Genomic DNA, 27,549 nt, shown 5'->3' with positions numbered 1-27,549 from the left:
ATCAGAAAATCTACACTTTAATTTATCTAATTCTACGTTTGGATGATTTCGTGGAATCGTTCTTCCTCCTCGAGTAGTCGTTCACATCAGTGACAGCACGGAGCTTCTATATACAAGAAGCTCCGTCTTCACAGTTTGAACTGTTGAACCATCGTTTATTTTATTTTTATTTATTTGTTTGAGAGGGTTATAACGACTACCAAGTACAGAATCTTCTTATAGAATAAACCTACACTTGCTAACGTTCAAATATATTAAAAACTTCGATATCATTCAAAAAACGACTTATCTTTCCAGAAATTTTCATAACTATCAAAATTGCCTATCAAAGATTAGCACATAATTTTTTAAAATTAAATCAGAAAACAGATGTCGCCAAATAAACTCACTCAAAGAATCAATTTATTTCTCAAGGAATAATGCCTATCATTTTTTATGATTTCTAAAAGATGGGGTTAGTAGCCAGATCCATAGATGGGCACTATCATATCATTTGATAGTTTTACCACTTGATACGATAGAAAACTAAATCTGCCCCAATCAAAGTATCAATTTTGATAGTTATTTTCGAGAAAAATTTGAATTATAATGATCGATTGAGTTTGATAGCTTAGAAAGTGCACTCGAAGTTGATATGATTCATTGATTCGTTGAAATCTTCTAGAGAAAAATATCGATTCTCAACGTGATCTGGCTACTAACCCCATCTTTTAGAAATCATAAAAAATGATAGGCATTATTCCTTGAGAAATATATTGATTTTTTGAGTGATTTTATTTGGCGACATCTGTTTTCTGATTTGATTTTAAAAAAATTATGAGCTAATCTTTGATAGGCAATTTTGATAGTTATGAAAATTTCTGGAAAGATAAGTCGTTTTTTGAATGATATCGAAGTTTTTAATATATTTTAACGTTAGCAAGTGTAGGTTTATTCTATAAGAAGATTCTGTACTTGGTGGTCGTTATAACCCTCTCAAACAAATAAATAAAAATAAAATAAACGATGGTTCAACAGTTCAAACTGTGAAGACGGAGCTTCTTGTATATAGAAGCTCCGTGCTGTCACTGATGTGAACGACTACTCGAGGAGGAAGAACGATTTCACGAAATCATCCAAACGTAGAAGTAGATAAATTAAAGTGTAGATTTTCTGATTTTTATTACCCACAGTTTTTAATTGCAATTTTTGCCTTTAATTATTATTAGTTAACCGTTTATAGTAGATGGTTTAGATTAAATCAAGGGCGAATAATTTTAAAAATTATGAAAAGTAGCTTTTGAACTATAGACAGTTAAAAGTCAAACTTGAGAAATGAGATTATGGAAATTATATGAATATATGAAAATATTCGAAATTCTACAAAATCAGGAAATATCAGGAATCGATTAAACAGAGTAAAATTAGGTAGAGACCAAATCAGTTTGATCGAAAACAATCAAATTTAAAGTCCGGAAATTAAATAATCGATAAATTTAGTCGTTCCTAAAGATTTCAATTTGATTTGATAGGCAAAAAATCTATCTAACAATGAGAGCCAATCTAACATATTGAAGGAAGATTTGATAGTTTCGCCAAATATGATAGTTTGAGAGGAAAAATATCTATCTAACCAGCAGTGTCAGTCTAAAATATAGTCAGAAGAGTTGATAGTTTCGCTATCTATGATAGTTTGAGAGGAAAAATATCGATCTAACCAGCAATGTCAGTCTAAAATATAGTCAGAAGAGTTGATAGTTCCGCCATCTTTGATAGTTTGAGAGGAAAAAAATCTATCTAAGAAGGAGTTCCACTCTAAAATATAGCCAAAAGAATTGATAGTTTCGCCATCTATGATAGTTTGATAGAAAAAAAATCTATCTAAAAAGGAGTGCCCAACTCTGGCCAGATCACGTTGAGAATCGATATTTTTCTCTAGAAGATTTCAACGAATCAATGAATCATATCAACTTCGAGTGCACTTTCTAAGCTATCAAACTCAATCGATCATTATAATTCAAATTTTTCTCGAAAATAACTATCAAAATTGATACTTTGATAGGGGCAGATTTAGTTTTCTATCGTATCAAGTGGTAAAACTATCAAATGATATGATAGTGCCCATCTATGTTTTTGCCGCCTTAACCGATTTCAGTCAGTAGCCGCGCCGTTGCTCTTTCCGGCTTAAGCCTATTTTTTAGTTTTACTTTTGTTTCTTTGTCATCAATCTAGAAGTAAATTTTGCATCATAGCCGCGAACTGGCGATTAACCGTTTAAAATTCAAAAACGAAAGCATTATATGGTAATGATACATCTAAGATAACTATTTTAAAGTACAAGGAAGTGTTTTATCTGTTAAAGCCATTGTTGAACTAAATTATCATACTCGACCATGTGTGGATTCACATCATTTAATTTGTAACATTAATATTGTAAGTAAATTTTCTATTTCCATTTTTTAGAATTGCATAAACTTACGTGGGGTTTTAATTAAAAATATCATTACCTAACAATAATAAGTGTGACAAGAAAAATGCATTCTATATTTGTTAATTAGTAAGTTGTTAGTTTGGTGATAAGATTTTCGCAGACATAGGTTGGGCTTAAGGATTAACTTACTCTGTTGATATTATCAATTGAAATCAAAGCAATAGACTAGTGGCGGTAGAGAGGTGTAGGCTAGGTATACCTCCCTCTGGGCAAGCTCTGGTAGGTGCCTAAGAGTGTGATGACACAGAAAGGTAGGTTGTTTGCATATTTAGTACTGCCATTACATTATCAGGGTTCATTCAAACTGGAAAACCCTGGGAAATCTGTGGGATAAACCTGAAAAACTCGGGGGAATCCAAAGGTTTCTTCATCATTGACAAGTTACTTGGTTTAGTTGCACTTATCTAGCCAAGACTGAACATCAAGGGTAATGCAACCATGAAAGTTAATATTTTCTTTCAATGGATGAATAGAAGTTTTAATCCTGTAATGTCACTTGCAACTTTGGCAGTGCATGACATGACTTTCCCAAATGTCATTATGGGGAATCTATTCCGGTTTAGGGGAGCACACTAAAGCATAACCAGGTTTGCCTTAGTACCTGGAAGACATAGAAAGTTTGGGATTTTGAAAATACGTGTGAAATGTTGGATAAAGGTTAGGGAATTTGAAAATTGTCCTAAAAGTTGGGGAATTTTGTCTTGGTTTCACTAATTTTATTTTAGTGGTTCTAGCATGTTTATAATTTCGTCGTACTAAGCCTAGTAGTTTTTAAACTGTTCTACAAACAAATAAAACTGTTCCGCGAACAAACAAAACTGTTCCGCGAACAAATAAAACTGTTCTACAAACAAATAAAACTGTTCTACAAACAAATAAAACTGTTCCGCGAACAAATAAAACTGTTCCGCGAACAAATAAAACTGTTCTACAAACAAACAACTAAAACTGGAAAATCTATGAGGAAAAATTGTTTGCCATGGTCCCTTTTTGTTTGCTCTTGGTGCTCATCAAACTTCAGATGGGCATCGCACCATGCTAGGGTGAATTCTATAACTGTTTGGTATTCACTAAATCCTCAGCAAGTTTACTTAGATTTATATAGATATAGATATCTTATGACAAAATTACTGTAAAAGTAAAACTAATTCGAGTTTAAATTTCGACCCTTAAAAGACCGAACTCGCTCAGTTCCAATTTGAAATGTGTAGGTCTATGATTTTATACGATCTTCGGAATAAAACATTCTACAATAGACCTTTCCTTTAAAGATATGTCCCTATATAAAAATTAATGATGAAAAGCTCTCAGTTAAGATTAAGTGTATAGGGGCGAGAAGAAAAAGGAAATTCTAAAAGAGGAATTCAGTTATGTTTTCCTACGAAGAACTGTACTGTAGGAGAATGGGACTTGGGACTTCCCCTAAGTTAATATTTCCGTTACGAAAGATAGCTAGCTACCTTATAGGACTAAGTGCGTGACTAGGTTCAATCGATTACCCAGGGTCCTTTAGGAATAAAAGAGAGACTGGGACGATTTAGACACTAGTTAGACATAGTTATATGGACTGAAATGGTTTAGGAACCTCTCTTTTATTAAACAGGGTTGCCACGGGTCAGGGAAAACCTGGAAAAGTCATGGAATTTAAAAATGGGCTGAAAAGTCAGGGAATTTTAAAAATTTCAGCAAAGTCAGGGAATTTTAAAAATTTCAGCAAAGTCAGGGAATTTGATTTTAGTGTGTAAAATGTCTGAGGATAAGTCTTTATTGAAAGAGTAATGAAAGTTTCTCCAAGTCCTCTCCAGGGATAGATTTAATTTTAGAAGTAGGAATGCAGGGCTCCCAGAGTACCTATAATACCTATAAATACCTATAATTCTGAGATGGTCCTATAAAAACCTATAATTCGTAAATGTATCCTATAATACCTATATTTTGGATATGTTGGTTTAAAAACACGGAGAAACTTCAAAAAATTTTCATTTTTTTCCAATCAAAAATTTTTAATTTTTTTTCCAAATTTTAGCGAGATTACGTTTGACCAGACACAAAAATCGCTTCGCTCGCTCCGCAAGGTTTTAAGTTATTTATTCAAGAAGGCGATTTAAACACTCTAAGTTTAGTTATTTAGAATAATGACAGTTGGGCCAAAACATGTCAGGGAAAATCGTAATAAAAGTCCGACAAAACCTGAAAAAGTCAGGGAATTTGAATCTGAAAATTTCGTGGTAACCCTGAATTAGTCCAAAGTCAAAAGTACCTGACATTTTAAATAATTAAAAAAATGTAAGATAGTTATCTATAAAAAATTTCATGCATGGTAAATAGTTTAGTTGCTACACTATTAACTACTAGTCCCAAGTAAATTAAATAATGATCATATTTTTATAAATATGTTTAAAAGTTGTAGTTTACTCTCGAATATATAATATACTTCCTGTAAAACTCCAATAATTCGTAATTTTAAACGTATAAAATTTGCATAACATAAGTTTGAACCTATAAATTGATTATTTTTGGACCTATAAATATCCTATAATTTCAGCCTTTTAGACCTATAATACCTATTATTTTTTGTGCACTAAGCGCTGGGAGCCCTGGGAATGGAGAATGGTTAGTATTTACTTCAGCCCGACTCATAATCCAGTAAAGAGCACCTCCCTCCAACACGTAAAGAAAAGTTTAAAATTATCTTATTGGCTCACTTAAACTACGTTTTGATGACGTTGCTGAAGGGGACGGCGAAAAATACGTAATTCCTTTTTACCTCTGTCGCTATGACCCGCCTCAGAAGCCTTGGTCTGACGTCACCCATGCTATTTGCCCATAGAACCAAACATGGCCGCCCTCTAACAAAGCTGAGTCTGTGACGTTTTACCTAGCCACTGACGTCACAACTGAGATAGCTCTATATTGTAGCTTACTATTTAAAAATGCTCCGGTGTAATATGGTGAGCTTTGCGAGTGGGCAGCTAGTTGGAAATCTTTAGTTGTCAGAAAAAAAAGGGAAATACTTTTTTCGCAGTAATGGTTCTTTAATAAAAATAATAATTATATTTTAGTGTCCTATATAATCCTATAATTCTGGAAAAACGTCCTATAAAATCCTATATTTTCATAAAAAAATACCTATAATTCCTATAAATATTTTCGAAATTCGGCTGGGGAATTCTACCAGGAGCGAAGGAACGCGGCGTTGACCCTGGCCCGCCATTTTAAAATATGGCGGAGGTCATATAGAGTGCTGTTAATATGAATATCTGCAAGCGGTCTCCATCTTCCGTTCAAACATAGCCCACTCGATCACGCGCGTCACGACGCAAGCTGCTCGCGCTAGCAGCGCAGCGTCCGGGAGCGTGGATCGAGTGGGCTATGGTTCAAACTAACCACGTGCAGTAGGGAAGTGACGGTTGGAATTGGATTGAAGGGAAGGGCGTCGGCCATAAAGAGGTTTTTAACTAGTTATATTGTTTAAATAGTTAGTAAAATGGTTAAAACAAAAACCACGAAACGGCGAAATCGAACGCCGGCGCCCACAGGATTATCGACCGCAAATGATAAAGAGAACAAAGTTGAAGAAGTAGAGTTAAGCCTTGGTGCTTCTAGCACTAGCAGTGGGAAGAGGGTGGAAAATGGACAATCCCAGGTGGCTCTGACCGTGCCAACCACTATGAATAGGGAAACCTACTCGATGGAGAGCATTTTGAGTGCACTGGATGCCATGCTGGAAAAGAAACTGGGCGTCTATCAAGCTGATTTATTGGAAAAAATTGACAGCATAGCCTCGTTCCATGAAACAGTGACCAAAAAGCTAGATCACGGCTTCCACACTTTAGAAACGCGTTTCGATAAACAACTGGATGCGTTGGATGAACAATTCTCTGACCAGTTGGGTGAATTGCAGGAGGCGACGGGGGCTCAGGCTTCTGAAACAGCGGCGTTGAAGGAACAGGTGGCCTCTTTACAGGCTTCCTTGGAAGAACTTAAGACCCATGCAGCGGCTGGCCAAGCTATGGTTGTTACCAGTAATGCCAATATCATTGCCTTTGGCTGTAGTACGGAGGAGCTGGAATGCCCAAAACGTGCTGAAGGTTGGCTGCGTAACAATTTAAAATTGGAAGAGGGCTCGTCTGTAGAAGTTCTCCAGTGTGAACGGTTTGGGCGCCAGGAGGAGCTAAGCAAACGGCCCATCAGGTTGACGCTTGCATCTATTGAAGCCAAAGCCCTTGTTTTGAAACGGGCAAAACTGTTGAAGGACAGCGCGGACGTTCCGACGCGTAACATTATGCTGAATTCGGACCGCTCACTAATTGAGCGCATGTGGCATTGGTACCGGACGCGCACGTTTGCCGGCAGACCGAAAAAACCCCCAGACCCTCGCAGCAACAAGGGGGCTACTTCCCAGGGAGGTGGTCATGGGTCCCTAAGAAGCTGAAGAGAATAGAATAATGAAATGAAAAAAAAAAGTTTATTACAATTTTTGTATTTTTGTATTTTTTGTATGTTTGTGTATTAATTGCTGCGCTCCCCTGTCTCCAGAGGGAGCCGCCCTGATATAAATAGGGTGTATATTTTATACGGCAATAAAGAAACCTTGAAACCTTGAAACCCTAAATCAAAACACACCGTCGCCATTATAGTTACCCATTTTTTGTCGCTGGGACTGGAATAAATTAATTTTGAGCAGAGTTTGTTCGGTAAGTGCTTGTTGTATGAGCGTTAAAAACATCCTGAGCTTCGCTATTTTAGTGTTACAAATGTGATTAGTTATCAGTATAGTAAAGCTGAAGTATTGTCCGAGGAATGGCTTAACAAGCTAAGCCTTAGCTTATGATAAAATCGGTAACATGCAAGGCGGTCGATATTCTGATTTTTTTTGACAAAAATACGTCATGTAATTCGAAAGCAAGGCTGTTGCCTCTTGCCAGCGTTCTATATGTAGCGAACCAGTATAGCCTATTCTATTAATTGCTACAGAGAAGTAAACCCCACAGGAGGGAAGGCCAATAATTCATGGAATGTTTTCTAGGCCTACCAAGCGTTTAGAAAATCGGTTGTTAGCTCAGACTTGTTTTGGAAGGAAGGTTTCTTTGGCCGCCATTTTTCAAGATGGCCGTGGAGTTGAAAAAATCTTTCTTAGTGTGTATAGACACTAGCGCGAGTAAACCGTAGAGGTTAGCCGGAAACCTCCTTAAGATATCAAAGGCTCGTTGTTTCTTACTTGATTTTAAGGAAATCATTACTGACATTTTGTACGAGCCTTTTCCGTATTGGAATCTTAATCGTTTTGATTAGATTGTTAAATTTAATGCACTTTATTTTTCTAAACATGTTTTCATCGAATTTTGTTCTCAAGAATTTTTTTTAAAAAAAACTGCCCAGTTTTAAATCAAGTAATTTAGAATTGGATGCAGTTGTAGTTAAATACTTCTGTAAAGATTGTTTAGTGATTAATTACACTGAGCTCAGTAGCTTACTCTTATTTTGGGGGTTTTTACCAATTTTATGGTTTTTTTTTTTTGTCACGACAAAGTTCATACTTCCACTTCCGAATTGATATTGTAGTCGTTGCGTCCTTTTAGTAATTTCATTCTTTATTGTTCAACTGAGAGAAAAAATGAATAAAAGATTATTATCTAGGGAAGTATCTAAAACTGAGTAGTCGTAACTTAAGTTTTAAAATTAAAGAATTCATGTTTTATTTTGCTATGTCTACATGAATTCATGTCTTATGATGCTATGGCTGCAGGAATTCATGGTTTTTTTTGGGGGGGGGGTTTGGTTTTTTTCGCTATGGCTGCATTAAGTCATGGTTTTCTGTTTCGTTTAAATGTAAACAATTAATAATAGCCATTAGTTCTTATATGGTTTTTAGGTAAGGCTCATTTGAAATAGAGCTTGAAGCCCCAACGTATAAATTACAGATTCTGAATAGCCAAGAAATTCAGTGAAGATTATTACTCGCTTTTGAGAATCTTCAAGCGTCGACGTATCCATACGAAAGTCGTACTGAATAATTCAAAATGGAGCTGACCAAACTGCCAATGATTTCTTTGCAACGTCAAGCCCTGACTAGTTTCGCCTCGTCAGTTTGGGTTAAGGCAAATAAACAATCCTTACGATCTTTTCTGGATAAACTTAAGTTCGACCGCGCCTTTCTGGATACCTTTAACTTCAACCGCTACTCTCTGGAGGCCAAGCCATTGAACGACCAAGCAATTGTCGATCTAGAGCGCTCCAACGTACCAACACTATTTAAAGAAATGACAATGATGATATTGACTGACGTAGGACAAGAAATAATTAAGTGGCTTAAAGAAATTAAAGACCACGTCAATGACACCACCTTGGAGCACCAACTCTCCAATTTGAGTTGGACGGTTGAAGGCCCATTGAATCGACCCAAGATGGCCAGGTTAATACTAGAGAATCAAATTGACCTAGATTTGTCATTCAGTTTTAGAATGGCATGCACGTACTGTTTAGAGGATGAAGTTAGGGAACTGTGGCCACGAATCAGAGAAGAACGGGAGTTAAAGGATTTCGATGATGAAAATGTGATTGTAAAATACTGGATTCATAAACTAGACGAACACTTGCTGAACATACCAAATTACCATCTAGACAAAATGTTAGATCTTACTAGGTCTATTGATGTAAAATGTTTCCTTGGGGTTGTTTTTAGGCGTTATACTATTGACACAGTGAAATTTCTATTTAATAGTTTAAGTGATGAAAAAAAAATGGAGGCCTTGAATAGTTTCAAATCATCGTCTCCATACTATTATTTGCTCTGCGACGAATCGGTGTTTGGTTATGTGTTAAGTCAATTCAATGTTACGGAAATGTGCGATGTCATATCTAGGTGCAATATTTCAACGTTAATGTCGCATTTCAATTACTTTGCATGGCCAAATACCGAATTTCTAAAGGCATTTGACCAGCGCATAGGCAAGATGAAAGGCACAAAAACTACAAATGGCTATGATTTGTTAAAGCTAGCTGATGGATCCTTGGGGTATTTCAGACGTTACAACCAAAAGATTGTGTTCAGATATTATTGGAGCAGATTCTCAAAAACCGGGTTAAATAAAGCTATTAAAGATTCTTCTTCATACTTGCCATTGTTGCCTTGGGTCTTTTATGAACTGTGTCGTAACGAAGACGATGTATCCATTAAAATCGTAATTGATAGCATTGGAGCCAAGGGTTACCCCGAGGACATATATCGTCGTTGTGATATTATCTCCATGTTGGCTAAATACGACTTGAATCTTTTGAAATATTACCTCGCTCGTGCCCTTTACAGGAAGAGACTCGCCGAAAACATCATTAAGGAATCAGAGTATAATCATTGTTTAGTTCCTTTTAAGGATATAATTGCTGATATTTTGATTGAGGTTTTTCCGCATTGGAATCTCAATCGCTTTGATTAGATTGTTAAACTGTTACAATCAATATAAAATTAATTCAAATTTTGTGTTTTGCAAAGTATTTTCCCAAATTAATGCGCTTAGGTTTTGGTTTTTTAAACACGCTTTCATCGAATTTTGTTCTCAAGAATTTTCTTTCAAAAACTGTTCAGTTTTAAATAAATAATTTAAATTGGAATCGCATGCAGTTGTTGTTAAATACTTACATAAAGACTGTTTAAGGATTAATTACACTGTGTTAGCTTACTCTTTTTTCAAATATTTCCCAATTAATGTTTACTTTTTGGTCACAATAAACTATTTCCCATCTAATTTCATACGCAAGAATTTGAATTATTTAGAGTACTTTAGAATTGCAATTGTAGTTGTTACATTCTTTCAATCATTTCATTCTGTATTCTTTAAAGACGAAAAAATAAAAGATTGCAATCTTCGAAAGATAACGCGTTTTTAGTAGTCATAAATTGAGTTTGACGTTAGTATCAAAATGAATTGAGTCAAAACTTAAGGATAAATGAAAGAATTCGTGTTATATTTTGCTAAGGCTACATGAATTCATGTTTTATTTTGCTAAGGCTACATGAATTCATGTTTTATTTTGCTAAGGCTACATGAATTTATGTTTTATTTTGCTAAGGCTACATGAATTCATGTTTTATGTTGCTATGGCTGCAGAAATTCATTAGTTTTTTTATTTGTTTTTCGTTTCGCATGTAAACAATTAGTAATTGCCTTCAGTTCTTATATGTTTTAGCCTATAGTTCTTATATGGTTTGCCTATAGTTCTTATATGGTTTGCTTATAGTTCTTATATGGTTTGCCTATAGTTCTTATATGGTTTAACCTATAGTTTTTATATGGTTTAACCTATAGTTTTTATATGGTTTAGCCTATAGTTCTTATATGGTTTTTAGGTAAGGCTCATTTGAAAAAGAGCGAGAAGCCCCAACGTATAAATTACGGATTCTGAATAGCCAAGAAATTCAGTGAAGTTTATTACTCGCTTTTGCATGAGAATCCCTAAACGTCGACGTATCCAGCATTTTCCTATACGAAAGTCGTACTGAATAGTTCAAAATGCAGCTGAGCAAACTGCCTATGATTTCGTTGCAACGTCAAGCCCTGACTAATTTTGCCTCGTCAGTCTGGGTTCATGCAAATAAACAATCCTTACGATCCGCTCTGGAGGCTAAGCCATTGAAGGACTGTGCAATTGCCGAGCTGAAGCGTTCCAACATACCAACACTTTGTAAAGAAATGACCATGATGATATTGACTGATGTAGGAGGTGAAATATTGAATTGGATTAACGAAATTAAAGACCGCGTCGACGACAGCACCTTGGAGCACCAACTCGCCAATTTGAGTTGGACCGTTGAAGGCCCATTGAATCGACCCAAGATGGCCAGGTTACTACTAGAGAATCAAAGTGACCTTGATTTGTTATTCAGTTTTAAAATGGCATGCATGTACTGTTTGGAGGATAAAGTTAGTGAACTATGGCCACGAATCAGAGAAAAATGGTTGTTAAACGATTTTTACGTTTTAAATCATGATAATTTGATGGTAAGATACTGGATTTTTAAACTAGAAGGACACTTGCTGGACTTGCCAGTTATCTTTCGAGGATGCACTAGTTGGTTTTGCCTTAATGAAAGGTCTTTTGATGTAAATTATTTCAGTAGTGTTATTTTGGAACGTTGTAATATTGTAGCAGTGAAATTTCTATTTAATAGTTTAAGTGATGCAGATAAAATTGAGGCCTTGAATATTTTCAAATCATTTCATGTGAAAGATTATTTGCTCTGCGACGAATCCGTTTTTGCTTATTTGTTAAGTCATTTAAATGTTATGGAAATGCGCAAGATCATGTCTAGGTGCCTTATCCTAATGTTAATGACAACTTTCAATTACTTTCCATGGCCAAATACCGAGTTTCTAAAGGCATTTGAGCAGTACGCGAGCGAGGTGAAATGCGCAGTGATTGCTTCAAATGGCAATGATTTGTTAGAGCTAGCTGATGGATCCTTGGGGTTTTTCAAACGTTACAACTCAAGGATTTTGTTCAGACATTATTGGACCAGATTCACAAAAAAAGTGTTAAATAAACATTCTTCTTTGTTGCTTCACATCTTTTCTCAACTGTGTCGCAACGAAGACGATGTATCCATTAAAATGGTAATTGATAGCATTGCAGCCCAGGGTTACCCCAAGAACACTAATTGTTATTGTGAAATTATCCAAACTTTGGCTAAATACGACTCGAGTCTTTTGAAATATTACCTCGCTCGTACCCTTACCATGAAGAGTCTGGCCGAAAACGTCATTCAGGTATCAAAGGTTAATCGTGGCTTAGTTCCTTTTAAGGATATGATTGCTGAGATTTTGAATGAGGTTTTTCCGCATTGGAATCTCAATCGCTTTGATTAGATTGTTAAACTGTTACATTCAGTATAAAATTAGACCTACTTCAAATTTTGTGTTTTGCAAAGTATTTTCTCACTTCGGGTTTGGTTTTCTAAACACATTTTCATCTAATTTTGTTCTCAAGAATTTTCTTTGAAAAACTGCTCAGTTTTAAATAAGTATTGCAGTTGTAGTTAAGCACTTATGTAAAGATTGTTTAGTGACTAATTGTACTGGGTAAGATAACTCTTATTTTCAAGTATTTACCAATTTAATGTATACTTTTTTGTCACAATGAAGTTCCTAACTATTTTCTTATGCAACAATTTTAATTATATTAAGTACTAAGAATCGCAATTGTAGTTGTTACATTCTTTCAGTAATTTTATTCTGTATTCTTTAAAGACGAAAAAATAAAAGATTGCCATCTTCGAAAGATGACGCGTTTTGTATTTTAATCTAAGTAGTCATAAATTGAGTTTGCCGTTAATATCAAAATTGATTGAATCAATGCAAGGAGGATGAAATGAAAGAATTCATATTTTATTTGCATGAATTCATGTTTTATTTTGGTAAGGCTACATGAATTCATGTTTTATGTTGCTATAACTGCGTGAATTCATGTTTTATGTTGCTATAACTGCGTGAATTCATGTTTTATATTGCTATAACTGCATGAAGTCAAGGTTTTTTTCTTTGTTCTATCGCCAAGACTGCCTTAGTTCATTTTGCTATGTATAAGCATTCATGTTTTTGGCAGTGGCGGCGCCAGGATATTCTTTGGTGTAGGCTAAAGGTTTTTCACAAAAATGGGCCCCCTTAATTATTAAGAAAATTAAATAATTCATTGTTTAAATTGTTTGTGAGTATTTATTATAGTAACTCAAAGCCGGTAAATACTATGACGACGAAATTGTTTATAGCAACAATTTTGGGACCGTCCATAAACGCTGACCCCCGCCCCCCTCCAGATCACGCTTTTGTCACGATTTCGCAGATCCCTCCCCTAAAAACATCGTCACATTTTTAGCCCCTCCAACGAAATGTTATCTGTCTTAATTTACAAATTTAATTTGATCAATTTGAAACGAGACCTTTTTTTCTTGAGTGATATGACGTTCCCCTCAGAAATATTTTGGTCGGCTTGAAATTCAAAAGTTCTCTTCTGTTTAGCCTCTGATTAAGCTTCAGAACTTTAATGTCTGGTTGTGCTTTTTTATAAGCTTCAAAACCTTTTCCATAAAGCACACTTTATAGGTTTCGACATTGATGGACGAAAACCTTAGTCTAATCGATCATGGGATTCAGATATCAAAAATGTGCAAAAGAAACAAACCATTTCAATCCGAAAGGGGATCCGACTCATCCTAGCTAAGCCTAGTTTCGAATTAACAGTGACATTAGAGAGTTTAAGCTGAAACTACGCGTACTCTATATTTAGCAGTCCTTAACGCCCGTTTTTCATCAAGCTTTTCAAGAAGCTTTTGCTTCAAAAACTGAAGCAAAACGCTAAAGCGAAATCGGAACCCGTTTTCAAATGCGCTTTTTGGGCGCTTCTCAAAGTTCTCAATCAGATTCGCGTGAAATAATCGAAAAGCTGATATCCACCACGGGTAGATATTTGCTTTCGCTTTTATCCTAAAAAGCGCTTGGCCAGGTAGTCTAGTGGTTACGTTATTTCTCTCGACCAATAAATCATCAGTATTTTCTAGCGTGATATTTACTGCGATTTTTTTTCGAGAGCCGCCGCGCCGCGGGTTTTAATAATAACAATAGCTTTATTTCATGGATATTCCTATCAGTTTACAACTGGTTTACGTAGGAGTCAGGTTTAAGTTAAAAATGTTAATTAAAATTAAACATTATCTTTGACATATTCCAGGATCTTTGTTTTAAAAACAGATATTTAATTAATTCTTTTTATATCGTGTGGGATAGAGTTCCATAATTTTATTCCCCTGCTTTTGAGGCTTCGAGAACTGGGGGGTTCCCATTCAACCGAATCTCAATGGACAGAATCGCATTCGACAGAAAAAGTTTGGCTAGAATTTAAAATTTTCCCCAATGGCTATATTCACGATGGGCCGAAATCCCAATCGTCCTAATATGCCCTAAAAATACATCAATATAACTTGAAAAACGATAGCCGTCAGCGATTCGGTGGTGGTTTTAAAATATATAAATTAAATGTTTCGTGATACTAATTAAAACGCTCACTTTCATTCCTTTCAAGGCAAGAGATATTTAGATTTAATAAACAAATTGTGCTTAAAATGAAGTATAATTAATAATAATATCAATTTTTAAGTTTTAAATTAAAATTTTAATATTTTGGTTTCGGGTAGTTTAGGTTCGGTTCGGGTAGGTTATTTTCCTATTAATTAGCTACCACCTTTTCCAAAACATTCTCCTACTAATTAGCTGCCACCTTTTCCAAAATATTCCTCTAATAGTTAGCTGCCACCTTTTCTAAAATATTCTCCTATTAATTAGCTGCCACCTTTTCCAAAACATTCTCCTACTAACTAGCTACCACCATTTCCAAAATATTCTCCTAATAGTTAGCTGCCACCTTTTCCAAAACAATATTCTCCTATTAATTAGTTGCCACCTTTTCCAAAATATTCTCCTATTAATTAGTTGCCACCTTTTCCTAAATATTTTCCTATTAATTAGCTGCCACCTTTTCCAAAATATTCTCCTACTAATTAGCTGCCACCTTTTCTAGAATATTCTCCTAATAGTTAGCTGCCACCTTTTCCAAAATATTTTCCTATTAATTAGCTGCCACCTTTTCTAAAATATTCTCATATTAACTAGCTGATAACGTGATAAATATGACTTAAAATAATAAAAAAACTACAATTCCATTTAAAAAGTAAATTATCGGGGATCTGAAAGTATTTGGTTCTTCTAAACTAAAATAGGTGCTTAATATTTTAGAGAATGTTCGCGTATGGTGCTCAATTTCTTTGACCATTATTTTATTATAAGTCAAAGAAATTAATTAATTCATTTTAGTTCCATTCTTGTCCCAATGGACCGAATCCAAAACCCGGAGAAGTGCGGGTTTTCGCTCCAATGGGATTGTCCCATTGTACCGAATCCGCCAAAAGTGCGGGTTTTTCGGTTGATTGTGACTGGTTCCGGCCGAATGCGATTCGGTCCAATGGGGCAGAGCCTCGAGAACTATGAGTAGCATGAATAGAAGAATTTGGATTTTGAAACATAGTATTTATGTACTCGGGACAGTTATTGTTAAAAACCTTTTGCCTAAAAGTAGCTATAGCTAAATCACAGTAGGTAAATAGTGGGTGGATATGAATTTTGAATACTATTTTGGATAAATGTAGGTCAAGTGAAGTCTAGTATGGGAAGTGAGAATATGCTTAATTTTAAAAAACAATGTCGAGTTGCAATTATATAAGGATATTTAAAAGCATTTTAATGGTATTTTTTTAACTATTATAAGAATATTTATTAGTATTTAATTTACTTATGAGTATTTTAAGGGTGTTTATAAGTATTTCAAGGATATTTATAAGTATTTGGTAACAACAAACGTCTTAGTTCGGTTACCGAGATTCTTAACTGGCCTAAAGATTGAACAGAAGACAGCTGATATAAACACGGGTAATGACGAGCGTGGAGAGGTGGAAGAAGTGAATTTGAAAACAGATGAAAAATTTCGCTTTATCTTCGCCATTTGAATCGCGTTTTTGTCAGGCAAATCGCATTTTCATATTGAAGCGAAGCTCCTAAAAATGGCAATTAGAAAAGCTTGATTGGGCCGAAGTTCTGCAGTGAACTGGTTCTTTCATTTTAAATTCGCTGTTTAAATTCACTACACTTACGCATAAGTAGGGGATCATTGCTAAAATTTTTTACTATTTAAGCGATGATGGAATAAACAAATTGGTAAATTATTGTTGTGGTCCTTCCCATGGTTGACTTTGGAATGTTGAGTTTTTCTTTCATAACGAAAGAGAGCCATTCGGCCTCCTACTGATTTCATATCAAAATTAATGTTAAATCTGACGCCACCCCCCCCCCATTCGTCATGGATCGTCACAAATTTCGAAACCCCCTCGCCCCCAATAAGAGTGTGAAGTAGTTTATTTACGATCCCTTAGACATGTTTATTTTAACGAGAAATTCTTCACATCCTTTTTGTCTGTAGAAACAATGGGCTTTAGTAATTTCCCTTCTCAACGTAAAATATGTTATATTAAAATTCAGGGCGTCGCTGGGCCCTTAACGGCGTTTATGGGCCCCCAAAGTGGAAAGAAAAGTAGGCTACAGCCTGTGTCGCCTACCCCTGGCGCCGCCACTGGTTTTTGGGGTTTTTTTGCGTTTCGCATGTTAACAATTATTTATAACCTATAGTTCTTATGTGGTTTTTAGGTAAGGCCGATTTGAAAAACAGCGAGAACCCCCAACGCATAAATTACGGATTCTGAGTTGCCAAGAAATTCAGTGAAGATTATTAGTATTACTCGGTGTTGAGAATCCTCAAACGTCGACGTATCCAGAATTTTCCCAAACGAAATTTGTACTGAATAATTCAAAATGGAGCTGGCCAAACTGCCAATGATTTCGTTGCAACGTCAAGCCCTGACTAATTTCGCCTCGTCAGTTTGGATTAGCGCAAATAAACAATCCTTACGATCCGCTCTGGAGGCTAAGTCATTGAACGACCAAGCAATTGCCCTGCTAAAGAACTTCAACATACCAACTCTTTTTAAAGAAATGCCCATGATGATATTGACTGATGTAGGACATGAAATAATTAAGTGGCTTAACGAAATTAAAGACGACGTCAACGACACCATCCTGGAAAAGCAACTATCCAATTTGAGTTGGACGGTTGATGGCCAATTGAACAAACTCAAGATGACCAGATTACTACTAGAGAATCAAAGTGACCTCGATTTGTTATTCAGTTTTAAAATGGCATGCACTTTCTGTTTTGAGGATAAAGTTAGGGAACTGTGGTCACGAATCAGTGAAAAATGGCTGGTGAACGATTTCTACTTTTTCAATCGAGAAAATTTGATGGTAAGATACTGGATTTTAAAACTAGAAAGACACTTGCCGGACGTACCAGTTTCCCTTCGAGGATACATTTCTTCGTTTTGCCTTTATGAAAGTTCTTTTGATTTAAAATATTTCTGTAGTGTTATTGTGGAACGTTGTAATATTGAAACAGTGAAATTTCTATTTAATAGTTTAAGTGATGCGGATAAAATTGAGGCCTTGAATATTTTCAAATCATTTTGTGTAAAAGATTATTTGCTCTGCGACGAATTGGTTTTTGCTTATTTGTTAAATCAATTAGATTTTATGGAAATGTGCCGGATCATGCCTACGTGCCTTATCCTAATGTTAGTGACAAATTTCAATTACTTTGTTTGGCCGAATACCGAGTTTGTAAAGGCATTTGACCAGCTCGTAAGCGAGATGAAAGGCACAGTGAATGCTTCAAATGGCAATGATTTGTTAGAGCTAGCTGATGGATCCTTGGGGTTTTTCAGGCGTTACAACTCAAAGATTTTGTTCAGACATTATTGGACCAGATTCACTAAAAAAGCGTTAAAAAATTGTATTAACTTTTATCCTTCATTGTTGCCTTGCATTTTTGCTCAACTGTGTGGCGTCGAAGACGATGTATCCATTAAAATGGTAATTGATAGCATTGGAGCCCATGGTTACCCCAAGGACACTTTTACTCGTTGTGAAATTATCCAAACGTTGGCTAAATACGACTCGAGTCTTTTGAAATATTACCTCGCTCGTACCCTTCACGAGAAGAGTCTGGCCGAAAACCTCATTCAGGTATCAAAGGTTAATCGTGGCTTAGTTCCTTTTAAGGATATGATTGCTGAGATTTTGAATGAGGTTTTTCCGCATTGGAATCTCTATCGCTTTGATTAGATTGTTAAACTGTTACATTCAGTATAAAATTAGACCTACTTGTGTTTTGCAAAGTATTTTCTCAAATTAATGCACTTTGGTTTTCTAAACACGTTTTCTTCGAATTTTGTTCTCAAAAACTGCTCTGTTTTAAATAAGTAATTTAAAATTGCATCGAGTTGCTGTTAAATACTTATGTAAAGATTGTTTAGTGACTAATTACACTGGTAAGATTACTCATATTTTAATTTTTCAAGTCTTTGTTCAAGGTTTTTATACCAATTAAATGTATACTTTTTGGTCACATTAAAGTTCCCAACTAATTTCGTATGCGAGAAATTTATTATTTAGAGTACTTTCGAATATCAATCGTAATTGTTACATCCTTTCAGAAATTTTATTCTGTATTCTTTAAAGACGAAAAAGTAAAAGATTGCAATCGTCGAAACATGATGCGTTCTGTATTGCGTTTGCCGATAGTATCAAAATTATTTGACTGAGACTACATGAATTCATGTTTTATGTTGCTATGGCTGCAGGAATGGTTTTTTTTGTTTGTTTTTCGTTTCGCATGTAAACAGTAATTGCCCATAGTTCTTATATGGTTTGCCTATAGTTCTTATATGGTTTGCCTATAGTTCTTATATGGTTTGCCTATAGTTCTTATATGGTTTGCCTATAGTTCTTATATGGTTTGCCTATAGTTCTTACATGGTTTTGCCTATAGTTCTTATATGGTTTAGCCTATAGTTCTTAAATGGTTTAGCTTATAGCTCTAATATGGTTTAGCCAATAGTTCTTAAATGGTTTAGCCAATAGTTCTTAAATGGTTTAGCCAATAGTTCTTTAATGGTTTAGCCGATAGTTCTTTAATGGTTTCGCCGATAATTCTTTAATGGTTTAGCCGGTAGTTCTTTAATGGTTTAGCCTATAGTTCTAATATGGTTTAGCCTATAGTTCTAATATGGTTTAGCCTATAGTTCTAATATGGTTTAGCCTATAGTTCTAATATGGTTTAGCCTATAGTTCTTTAATGGGTTAGCCTATAGTTCTTTAATGGTTTAGCCTATAGTTCTTAAATGGTTTAGCCTATAGTTCTTAAATGGTTTAGCCTATAGTTCTTAAATGGTTTAGCCTATAGTTCTTAAATGGTTTAGCCTATAGTAATTTAATGGTTTAGCCTATAGTAATTTAATGGTTTAGCCTATAGTAATTTAATGGTTTAGCCTATAGTAATTTAATGGTTTAGCCTATAGTAATTTAATGCTTTAGCTTATAGTTCTTATATGGTTTTTAGGCAAGGCGCATTTGAAAAACATCGAGAAGCCCCAACGTATAAATTACGGGTTCTGAATAGCCAAGAAATTCAGTGAAGATTATTACTCGCTTTTGAGAATCCTCAAGCCTGGACCTATCCAGCATTTCTCCATACGAAAAACATCCATTTATTGAAAGCTATACTAAATGATTAAAAATGGAGCTGGCCCAACTGCCAATGATTTCGTTGCAACGTCAAGCCCTGACTAATTTCGCCTCGTCAGTTTGGGTTAAAGCAAATAAACAATCCTTACGATTTTCTCTAGATAACCTTAAGTTCAACCACAACTCAATGAAAGACAGTGCAATTGCCGAGCTGAAACGCTCCAACGTACCAGCCGTTTTTAAAGAAATGACCATGATGATATTGACCGATGTAGGACGTGAAATAATTAAGTGGCTTTACGAAATTAAAGACCACGTCGACGATACCACATTGGAGAACCAACTCGCCAATTTGAGTTGGACCATTGAAGACCCATTGAATCGACCCAAGATGGTCAGATTACTGCTAGAGAATCAAACTGGCCTTGATTTGTCATTCAGTTTTAAAATGGCATGCACTTACTGTTTGGAGGATAAAGTTAGGGAACTGTGGCCAAGAATCAAAGAAGAACAGCAGCTGAAGAATTTCGGTGTTGATAATTTGATGGTAAAATACTGGATTTATAAACTAGACGGACACTTGCTGGACATATCAGTTCCCTTACTAGACTGTGAATTTAAAAGTGATGACACGTCTATTGATATCAAGTTTTTTCTTAGGGTTATTTATACTTTTTATGATATAGATACAGTGAAATTTCTATAGATACAGTGAAATTTCTATTTAATAGTTTAAGTTATGAAGAAAAAATTGAGGCTTTGAATATTTTCAAATCATTGCCTCTGAACTTTTTTTTTCTCTGCGACGAATCGGTGCTTGCTTTTTTGTTCAGTCATTTCAATGTTTTGGAAATGTGTGATGTAATATCTAGATGCGATATTCCAACGTTATTCACGAATATTTGTTACTTTGCATGGCCAAATACTCAGTTCGTAAAGGCATTTGACCAGCTCATAGGCAAGGTGAAAGGCACAATGGATGCCACAAATGGCAATGATTTGTTAAAAGCTAGCTGATGGATCTTTCGGGTTTGTCAGACGTTACAACAATATGATTTTGTTTAGATATTGTTGGACCAGATTCCCAAGAGAAACGTTAAATGAAGCTATGCATGATCGTAGTTCAACGGGGTGGCGCGGAATCTTTGTTCAACTGATTAGCAATAATGACGATGTATCAATTAAAATGGTTATTGATAGCATTGAACCCCGGGGTTACGCCGAATACTTGTTATCTTTTGATGGTACTTTCATTGTCTCACGGTTGGCTAATTATGACCCGAATCTTTTGAAATTTTACCTCGCCCAAACTGTTGTCAGTAAGAATTTAGCCAAACAAGTCCTTAAGAAATCAAAGAACGTTTTTTTCTTAAACCTTTTTAAAAAAATCATTGCTGACATTTTAATTCAGCTTTTTCCGCATTGGAATCTCAATTGCTTTGATTAGCTTCTTAAACTGTTAACGTTTTGTGTGTTTTTTTTTCCAATTTACGGTTTATCTCACTTTATTTTTCTAAACATATTTTCACCGAATTTTGCTCTCAAGAATTGTCTTTCAAAAGCTGCTCAGTTTTAAATATTAATTTAATATTGCATGCAGTTATAGTTAAATCCTTATATAAAGATTATTTAGGGATTAATTACTTTGGTTAGATTACTTTTATGGTCGGGTTTTGGTAAAAGGTTTTTACCAATTTAATGAATCCTTTCTTAATTGTAACAAAAAAGATCCCAATTAATTTCTTATCCTAGATACAAAATCTACGCGATTTTAAATAAGTACTTTAGAATTGCAATTGTGGTTGTTACATTCTTTCAGTAATTTTAATCTGTATTTTTTTAAGAAAAAATAAAAGATTGTATCTTCGAAAATCGAATCGTTTGTATTTTAAACTAAGTAGGTTTAGTCGTAACTTGAGTTTTGCCGTAAATATCGAAGTGAAATGAGTCAATACAAGGATAATATGAATGAATTCATGTTTTATTTTGCTATGGCTACATGAATTCATGATGTTTTGCTTTTGCGTTTAAACAATTCATATTAGCAAAAATAATAATATTTCGTATTGTAAGAAATATACTTTTTTGATACTTGCTTAAAACTTTCTTGGTTTTTGCTAGGGGTGTGCGAATACCACTTTTTGGGTATCGAAACGGTTATCGAATACCAAAAGATTTTCGTTATCAAATACCGAATCGAATAGTTTATTTCAAATCGAATACCGAATAGTTGGGCCTTGGTAATTTTTTTCCTTCCCGATTAATCGCGAATAGTTAAGCCTAGTAACCGCGAATATTTAACCCTAATATTCGCGAATACTAGGCCAACTATTCGCGGTTAATCGGGTAGTAACACTAATATTCGCCAATAGTCAATACAAAGCAAGGAGAAAAACATTTAGAAGCTCCTAAATTTCAAAATACCTCTCCTCATCGGTGGTCAAGTATTTCTTAAAATTTTCCTATGCACTTGCTGGTAGTTTTTGATGGGAGACAAATAAAATTGGGATGATATTTTTTAAATAAGGTGGGTCTCTCTAGTGCCAAGGACCTAAATTTATGGTAGTCGAACTTTAACCGAATAGTCAGTTCGGTATTCGATATTCGAATCGAATAGTGAAAATTGGCTTATCGAATACCGAATCGAATTATTCGGTTCGGTATTCGATCGAATTATACGATTGAAACGGTTAACCGCACACCTCTAGTTTTTGCCAAACTTTCATTAGTCCTCTTAGGACAAACTATAAGCAAAATACTACAAATATGATTATTAAAATACATATTACCAGAAGGGGATTATAGAAGAAGGATGCCACTCTGTATCATCTTAATACATTAGTTATGTAACGTCATTCTTCCCAGGCTCACCCTTTTTGTTTGCTTTCCCGCTCAACAAAGTACAAATGGGCATCGCACCGTAAGGTGAATTCTATAACTGTTTGGTACTAAATCCTCAGCAATCAACTCGCTAACCTCGTCTTGGGGTGAGACAAAAATCCACAAGTGCGTCTTGCCAAATAGTTTAACGCAAATAAATAAATAAATAAAAGCTTTTTTGGAACAGCGTCTCAGGTTACCCTGATTTTCAGTCGCGTCCGTTAGTTTAAGTTAAAATATACAATGTATAGTGATATAAAATTAAATAAATTAAAATTTAGTTGACGTTCCTGACCAGTTGCATTAAATTTATCGACCATATGAGTTTAAATTGGAATACCTAGCAGCCCAATGTTATTTCTAAGTGTATTTTTAAAGACTGCTATGCTTGTTTCTGTTTTGAGGTTGTATGGTAGGTTGTTCCAAAGCTTTGTTCCTGCTTCTTTTACACTTTTTTCTCTCAGCGAGGTTTGCAATGCTCCCACCGGGAAATTTATCCGTCCTCCCCTTGTTTGTTGACCGTGTTCTGTGTGGTGTTGAAAAATGTCTTTTATATATCCTGGCGTTTGGTTTTGTTTTATTTTGAAGAGGAGAAGCATCAGGTTTATTTTATATCTTTCCTCGTTCGTATTCATCCCTGCCTTCTTCCTCGCTTCCGTCGCTGAGGATCTCCTTGGGGCCTTGGATATAAGTTTTGCTATATAGTTCTGCTGGGTTTGTAATTTTTTTAATGTAGATTTTCTTGCACTATTATATATGATGTCGCCGTAGTCATATAAGGTTTGTATGATTGCGTTTACACAAATGATGAGGGAATTATTTATCGCATATGTGATTCGGTTTAGTAACCTTGCTCCAAATGTTCCGATGTTGGGAAGAATGACGTTACACTTACCCCGCTTTGTGGTACACTTCTCTCGAAGAGAAGTATTATATACTTCTGATATTACATATTTCATTTTTTAAAAACTGAATACAATGGAACTACATAGTTTTGCAAATACATATTTTTTCAAAGAGAAATTAAATTTATTTGTAATTAACATTATCTTAATCAAGAACGAATTCAGGATACCATAAGAACGTGAAATGGTAACTAACATTGTCCCCTGGTACCGTGAAGTCATACTTCTTTCGAAAACCGTTACCGGCTTCGTTCTAGGTAACGCCTTAAAATCCGTTTTTAGCGCCATCGCTGGGTTCTAAATCCACTAAAGTGGCTAGTATCACATTGAACTTCACTGGCCTTAAGCCTAGGCGTTATACGCCAAAATGTGAGAAATCTGTTGTACTGACTTCGCCCAGATAAATCTGGCTCTCAAATAATAAAATCTAAATTCTTTATAACTTCATTATGGACCACTCTTTTTAAATATATCAGTTCATCATTAACGATTTTAACAGTTTTGTTCTTGACACCGACACCGACACCGACACTCCCTAGGAGCATGCTAGGAGACTCCATTTTCCATATTCCCAAAAATATAGGCCCCTCCCTCATATTATGAAAAGTATGACTTCATGGCGCCAGCATTGCCTTGTTTTCAACTATTTCCGCCTCTATTGTAGATAAAGGCGGCAATGTTTCAACCTTCTTATGGTATCCTGAATTCGTTCTTGCTGTACCTAAGTTAATGATATTTCCATCTATGTAATTGTTCAAATTAAATATGTTCATGTTTTAAGTCAATTAAATTAATTTGCAAGTGCTTCCAGCTACACACTCTTGAGGTTAATTGTACCTGTACATTTAATTTGGGGATTTGGATGTTGGGATTAGATTAGATAGTCTAAAAACTTGCTTCTTTAAGCGCGTTAATCCATTCATTTCTTTCAATACAATGAATTCTAGAACTTCGAAAACGGGTAAAATTTAACCCTTCAGGGGAATTTCAGTAATAATTCCTACAACTAACTACACAACAACCCTATGTCTTCATTTAAGGACACTGTCATTTTCCCACCAAGGTTTTCTTCTAAAATCCGCTAGATGGCGAACGCGGCGCCTCGCTCAGCTGTTGTTAGTTTGTTCACTGCCTCCTTTACTAGGAGGCAGTGGTTTGTTACCCGTTTAGTCTGGTTACTGGTTGCACTGTTGCAGTGAACTAGAACGGTTAACGTGAGTCGTGAACCAATGAGATAGAATATATATATTAAACCTAGAGTCACAACGTGAGATCACGAGATCGATGTTTCGCGATACACCTTTTGTCGAGCCTGAATCTTTATCAAATACGGGTGGCGCCACCCTAAGAACTAAATATAAGCAGACGAAGTTTCTCAATAAAGTATGCGAGGATGGGTAGTGAATTTGCTACGTTCAACATTCTTCTTACATAAATCCGTTTTTGATTGTGATAATAAAAGAGTTGTGATATTTAAATAGTGGTGATATTAAAATTTATTGTCAGCCAAAATAGCTGTTGACAAATTTACTACAGCGCTGGTTACAACGAACATCTTATTGATATATGGTAATAAATCCCACGGTAGTCTTTTGTGGAAAATGTTAAACGTTTTTAGTCTCTGGATTGTGCGCTCAACATGTACCCTAGCACACTCAATTTTTGACGTAAGCAAAGCATCTTCTCTACGGAACTGTTCCCTTTCGATATTTTTTTGACCTTTAGTTTTACGTTTAAGAAAAGGTGGCCTAATTAGTTTGAGCCCTCTTTCATTACAAAGATCTTCAATAGCGAACCCCTTGTCTACCATTATGGCGTCTGCGTATGGTATGCATCGTTCTAGGACCCCGCATTCTTCAGTGATTTGTTTATCTGATGACTTTCCCCCATACGCTTTGCTCACCATGGTGATCACACCGGATGGAGCTACACAAACGCATACTTTTACAGTATTGGTCCCTTTGTAGTGAGAATAAGTCTTGATCTTGCATTTTAAACACTTGGGTTCTTCAACAGAAACTTCGGTGCAATCTAATACCACTCTTGTATCAGCGTATTCTTTAAAGCAATGCGGCATAGCTTCCACAATTTCTTCTTTCTCTAGCCATTTAACTGATGACTCCAAGACAGTCGCTAACTCGCATAATGTTTCTTTGAAATAACTAGAAGTTATCTGCTGGCTTAGACCAAAAAGAGCTCCGAGAGCGGAATATGAAATACCAAGTTTAAGTTTCATTAGCGTAAGTAAAATTCCGTCAGCTACAGGTAGTGGACTTTCACTAGGACATTCTTCACTAACAATTTTAACTATTTCATTAAAAAGTTCCATTGATTGAATTCCAGTCAAAGCTACTACAGTTTGTTGTTTCAAAATCCCGCAACTAGCTGGCACTTTACATTTATGTTCTTCTAATGTGTTCACTATAATTCCATTTTCTAAAGAACTGTTATCAGTGTCACAAATATCAGGCGTGTCACGTAGTCCATTTTCTTCACTTTCAGTTATGTCATCGGGTTGATTATTAACACCAATTTCCTCTACTTGATGATCATGATCCGCAAAGAAATGATCTTTCAAATTCTCATCATCATCTGAACTCATTCCCTCGTTTTTAGAAGATTGCGTTGATTTTCTGTCACGTTTACGAATACTAATAGGCAGATTCTGGGATGGAATTGCCAAAGGTCTTAGGCGCGGTGGGTATTTGAACTGATCTGTTATTTAAAGAATAGAGTAATTGGTCAGTTCTACGTATGCAAACGTCATACCCTTCTATCTCTTAGCTCAGTGTCATCCCCCCTACCAGGCGCGTACAGTATCCCCTCTTACAAAAGCGCGCCTAGAGGGAGGGATACACAGTCTACTCCCCCCCTCTACCGACATTACTCTATAGAGTGCTGTCAGAACCGCCGGTGTGACGTCACCCATGCTGTTTTCCCATAAAGAAAAAACGGTAACTGTCATGGCCGCCCATTGCTAAAGGCAGACTCGTGACGTTTAGCCTTGGATCTGACGTCACAACTGACAGCACTCAATAGTAGAATTAAAACTACTACAATTTTTATTACTCCAGCAAGTGTCTTGTGGTCTTACCTCTATGTTCTTGCGGAATTGCTTTATAATCGTCTTTTTTAAAGTGAGAAGAGCAAACAACCATGGTATTACTAGGTTTCTTTCCCATTTTCAAGGTATCTTCCCAAGCCTTGGCTAATTGCGGTAGTCTTGAAGGAAAACGATGAAACCGTATACCTTTCATGGTGCCATTGTTTTTACATCCGTAAACACAGCAATAAGAAACCATTTTTGTAATTTAAAACACAAAAGAGTGTTTACTTAATAATAAATTAGTTAATGTCTGACTTTACTAAAGTAAAGTTTACTTTCACTCCCTGAGATTTGCGCCTAATAGTCTACCGAGTCGTCTGCTCTGTTTCCTGAAGATCGCGCCATATTGAACCTCCCTTATCCCTGATTGGACAAACCGAAGCGCTCCCTTTTAATTCTTTTGGATGCGAATAGTCCAGGGTGGGAAATAAGGATTTTTTTAAACTGGACATTCGGCCAGCGACCCCCCTGGTCTGGAATAAATAAACTGGTCCATGACCATTGACCAGGGCGCGTCGTCTGCTAAACTAAAAAAGTGGATGATTAAAATAGTTGAGAAAATGTCCGGACTCTGGTTACCCTTGAATTTTCTTAGTGGTCCCGTGGACCACTGACCCCCTCCGATTTAATTTTTAAACTGGTCCAGGCCATTTTTAAACTGGTCATTTGCCCTGTGCCACCACCTTATTTCCCACGCTGGCGAATACAGAGATACAGACAGAAGTTGTGCGTAGCCATCTTAATTTTTTTACGACCAATGATCATGGCCCCTGCTGGGTGACTTCTCTCTCTCTCTCTCTCAGAACGTCAGTTTTCATTCACTGCATGATTTTCCATGGAGTAGTTTCAGCAGAGTGAAAATTATGCTATCCTTGGAAGAGTCTAGTATTTTAGCTACGCCTACTGTAATAATACTCCATGGTGGAAAATAAGTGGTAGGTAATAATTTTACAACGGCATCAGACTAGGGCCAGACATAACTATAATGTAAAAGCAGACGGCGTTCAGATTTGG

At 35.7% G+C, this 27,549-nt stretch overlaps 2 protein-coding genes across 10 annotated transcripts; one reads left to right on the top strand and one right to left on the bottom strand.

Annotated features, from left to right (window-relative positions):
• Positions 1 to 1,888: 1,888 nt before the first annotated feature.
• Positions 1,889 to 21,521, top strand: LOC149619037 (uncharacterized). 9 transcript variants are annotated; one of them, XM_089855487.1, is made up of 3 exons: positions 1,889 to 2,412; positions 16,714 to 18,144; positions 19,520 to 21,521. In XM_089855487.1, the coding sequence occupies exons 2-3, from the start codon at positions 16,879 to 16,881 to the stop codon at positions 19,532 to 19,534; spliced, it is 1,281 nt and encodes a 426-aa protein (XP_089711613.1). In that variant the 5' UTR covers positions 1,889 to 2,412; positions 16,714 to 16,878; the 3' UTR covers positions 19,535 to 21,521. The 9 variants fall into 9 exon arrangements, with proteins under 9 accessions (XP_089711613.1, XP_089711610.1, XP_089711611.1 ...); XM_089855484.1 differs by lacking the exon at positions 19,520 to 21,521 and having other exon boundaries at positions 1,889 to 2,282; positions 2,342 to 2,412; positions 16,714 to 18,552; XM_089855485.1 differs by lacking the exons at positions 16,714 to 18,144; positions 19,520 to 21,521 and adding an exon at positions 10,818 to 12,748 and having other exon boundaries at positions 1,889 to 2,282; positions 2,342 to 2,412.
• A 3,380-nt stretch (positions 21,522 to 24,901) lies between these two features.
• On the bottom strand, positions 24,902 to 26,908 carry LOC149619036 (uncharacterized). The gene is made up of 2 exons (XM_089855478.1): positions 26,524 to 26,908; positions 24,902 to 26,144 (listed from the first exon to the last, which is right to left on the bottom strand). Exons 1-2 carry the CDS (start codon positions 26,729 to 26,731, stop codon positions 24,919 to 24,921), a joined length of 1,434 nt encoding a protein of 477 aa, XP_089711604.1. The 5' UTR covers positions 26,732 to 26,908; the 3' UTR covers positions 24,902 to 24,918.
• Between the last annotated feature and the right edge of the window lie 641 nt (positions 26,909 to 27,549).

The sequence above is a fragment of the Phalangium opilio genome, unplaced genomic scaffold, assembly GCF_054372755.1.
Source record: "Phalangium opilio isolate 3A_F unplaced genomic scaffold, DU_Popi_V2 ptg000209l_1, whole genome shotgun sequence".
NCBI lineage: Eukaryota > Metazoa > Arthropoda > Arachnida > Opiliones > Phalangiidae > Phalangium > Phalangium opilio.
Note: the sequence above shows the minus strand (reverse complement) of the source record. Positions and strands in the feature narration are given on the sequence as shown.

Bases quoted from the DNA above. Each gene is read 5' to 3' on its own strand.
- LOC149619037 (XM_089855481.1), top strand. From the start codon at position 8,494: ATGGAGCTGACCAAACTGCCAATGATTTCTTTGCAACGTCAAGCCCTG.
- LOC149619036 (XM_089855478.1), bottom strand. From the start codon at position 26,731: ATGGTTTCTTATTGCTGTGTTTACGGATGTAAAAACAATGGCACCATG. The intron at 26,145-26,523 runs GTAAGACCACAA...TTTAAATAACAG, and splicing joins AATTCCGCAAGAACATAGAG to ATCAGTTCAAATACCCACCG.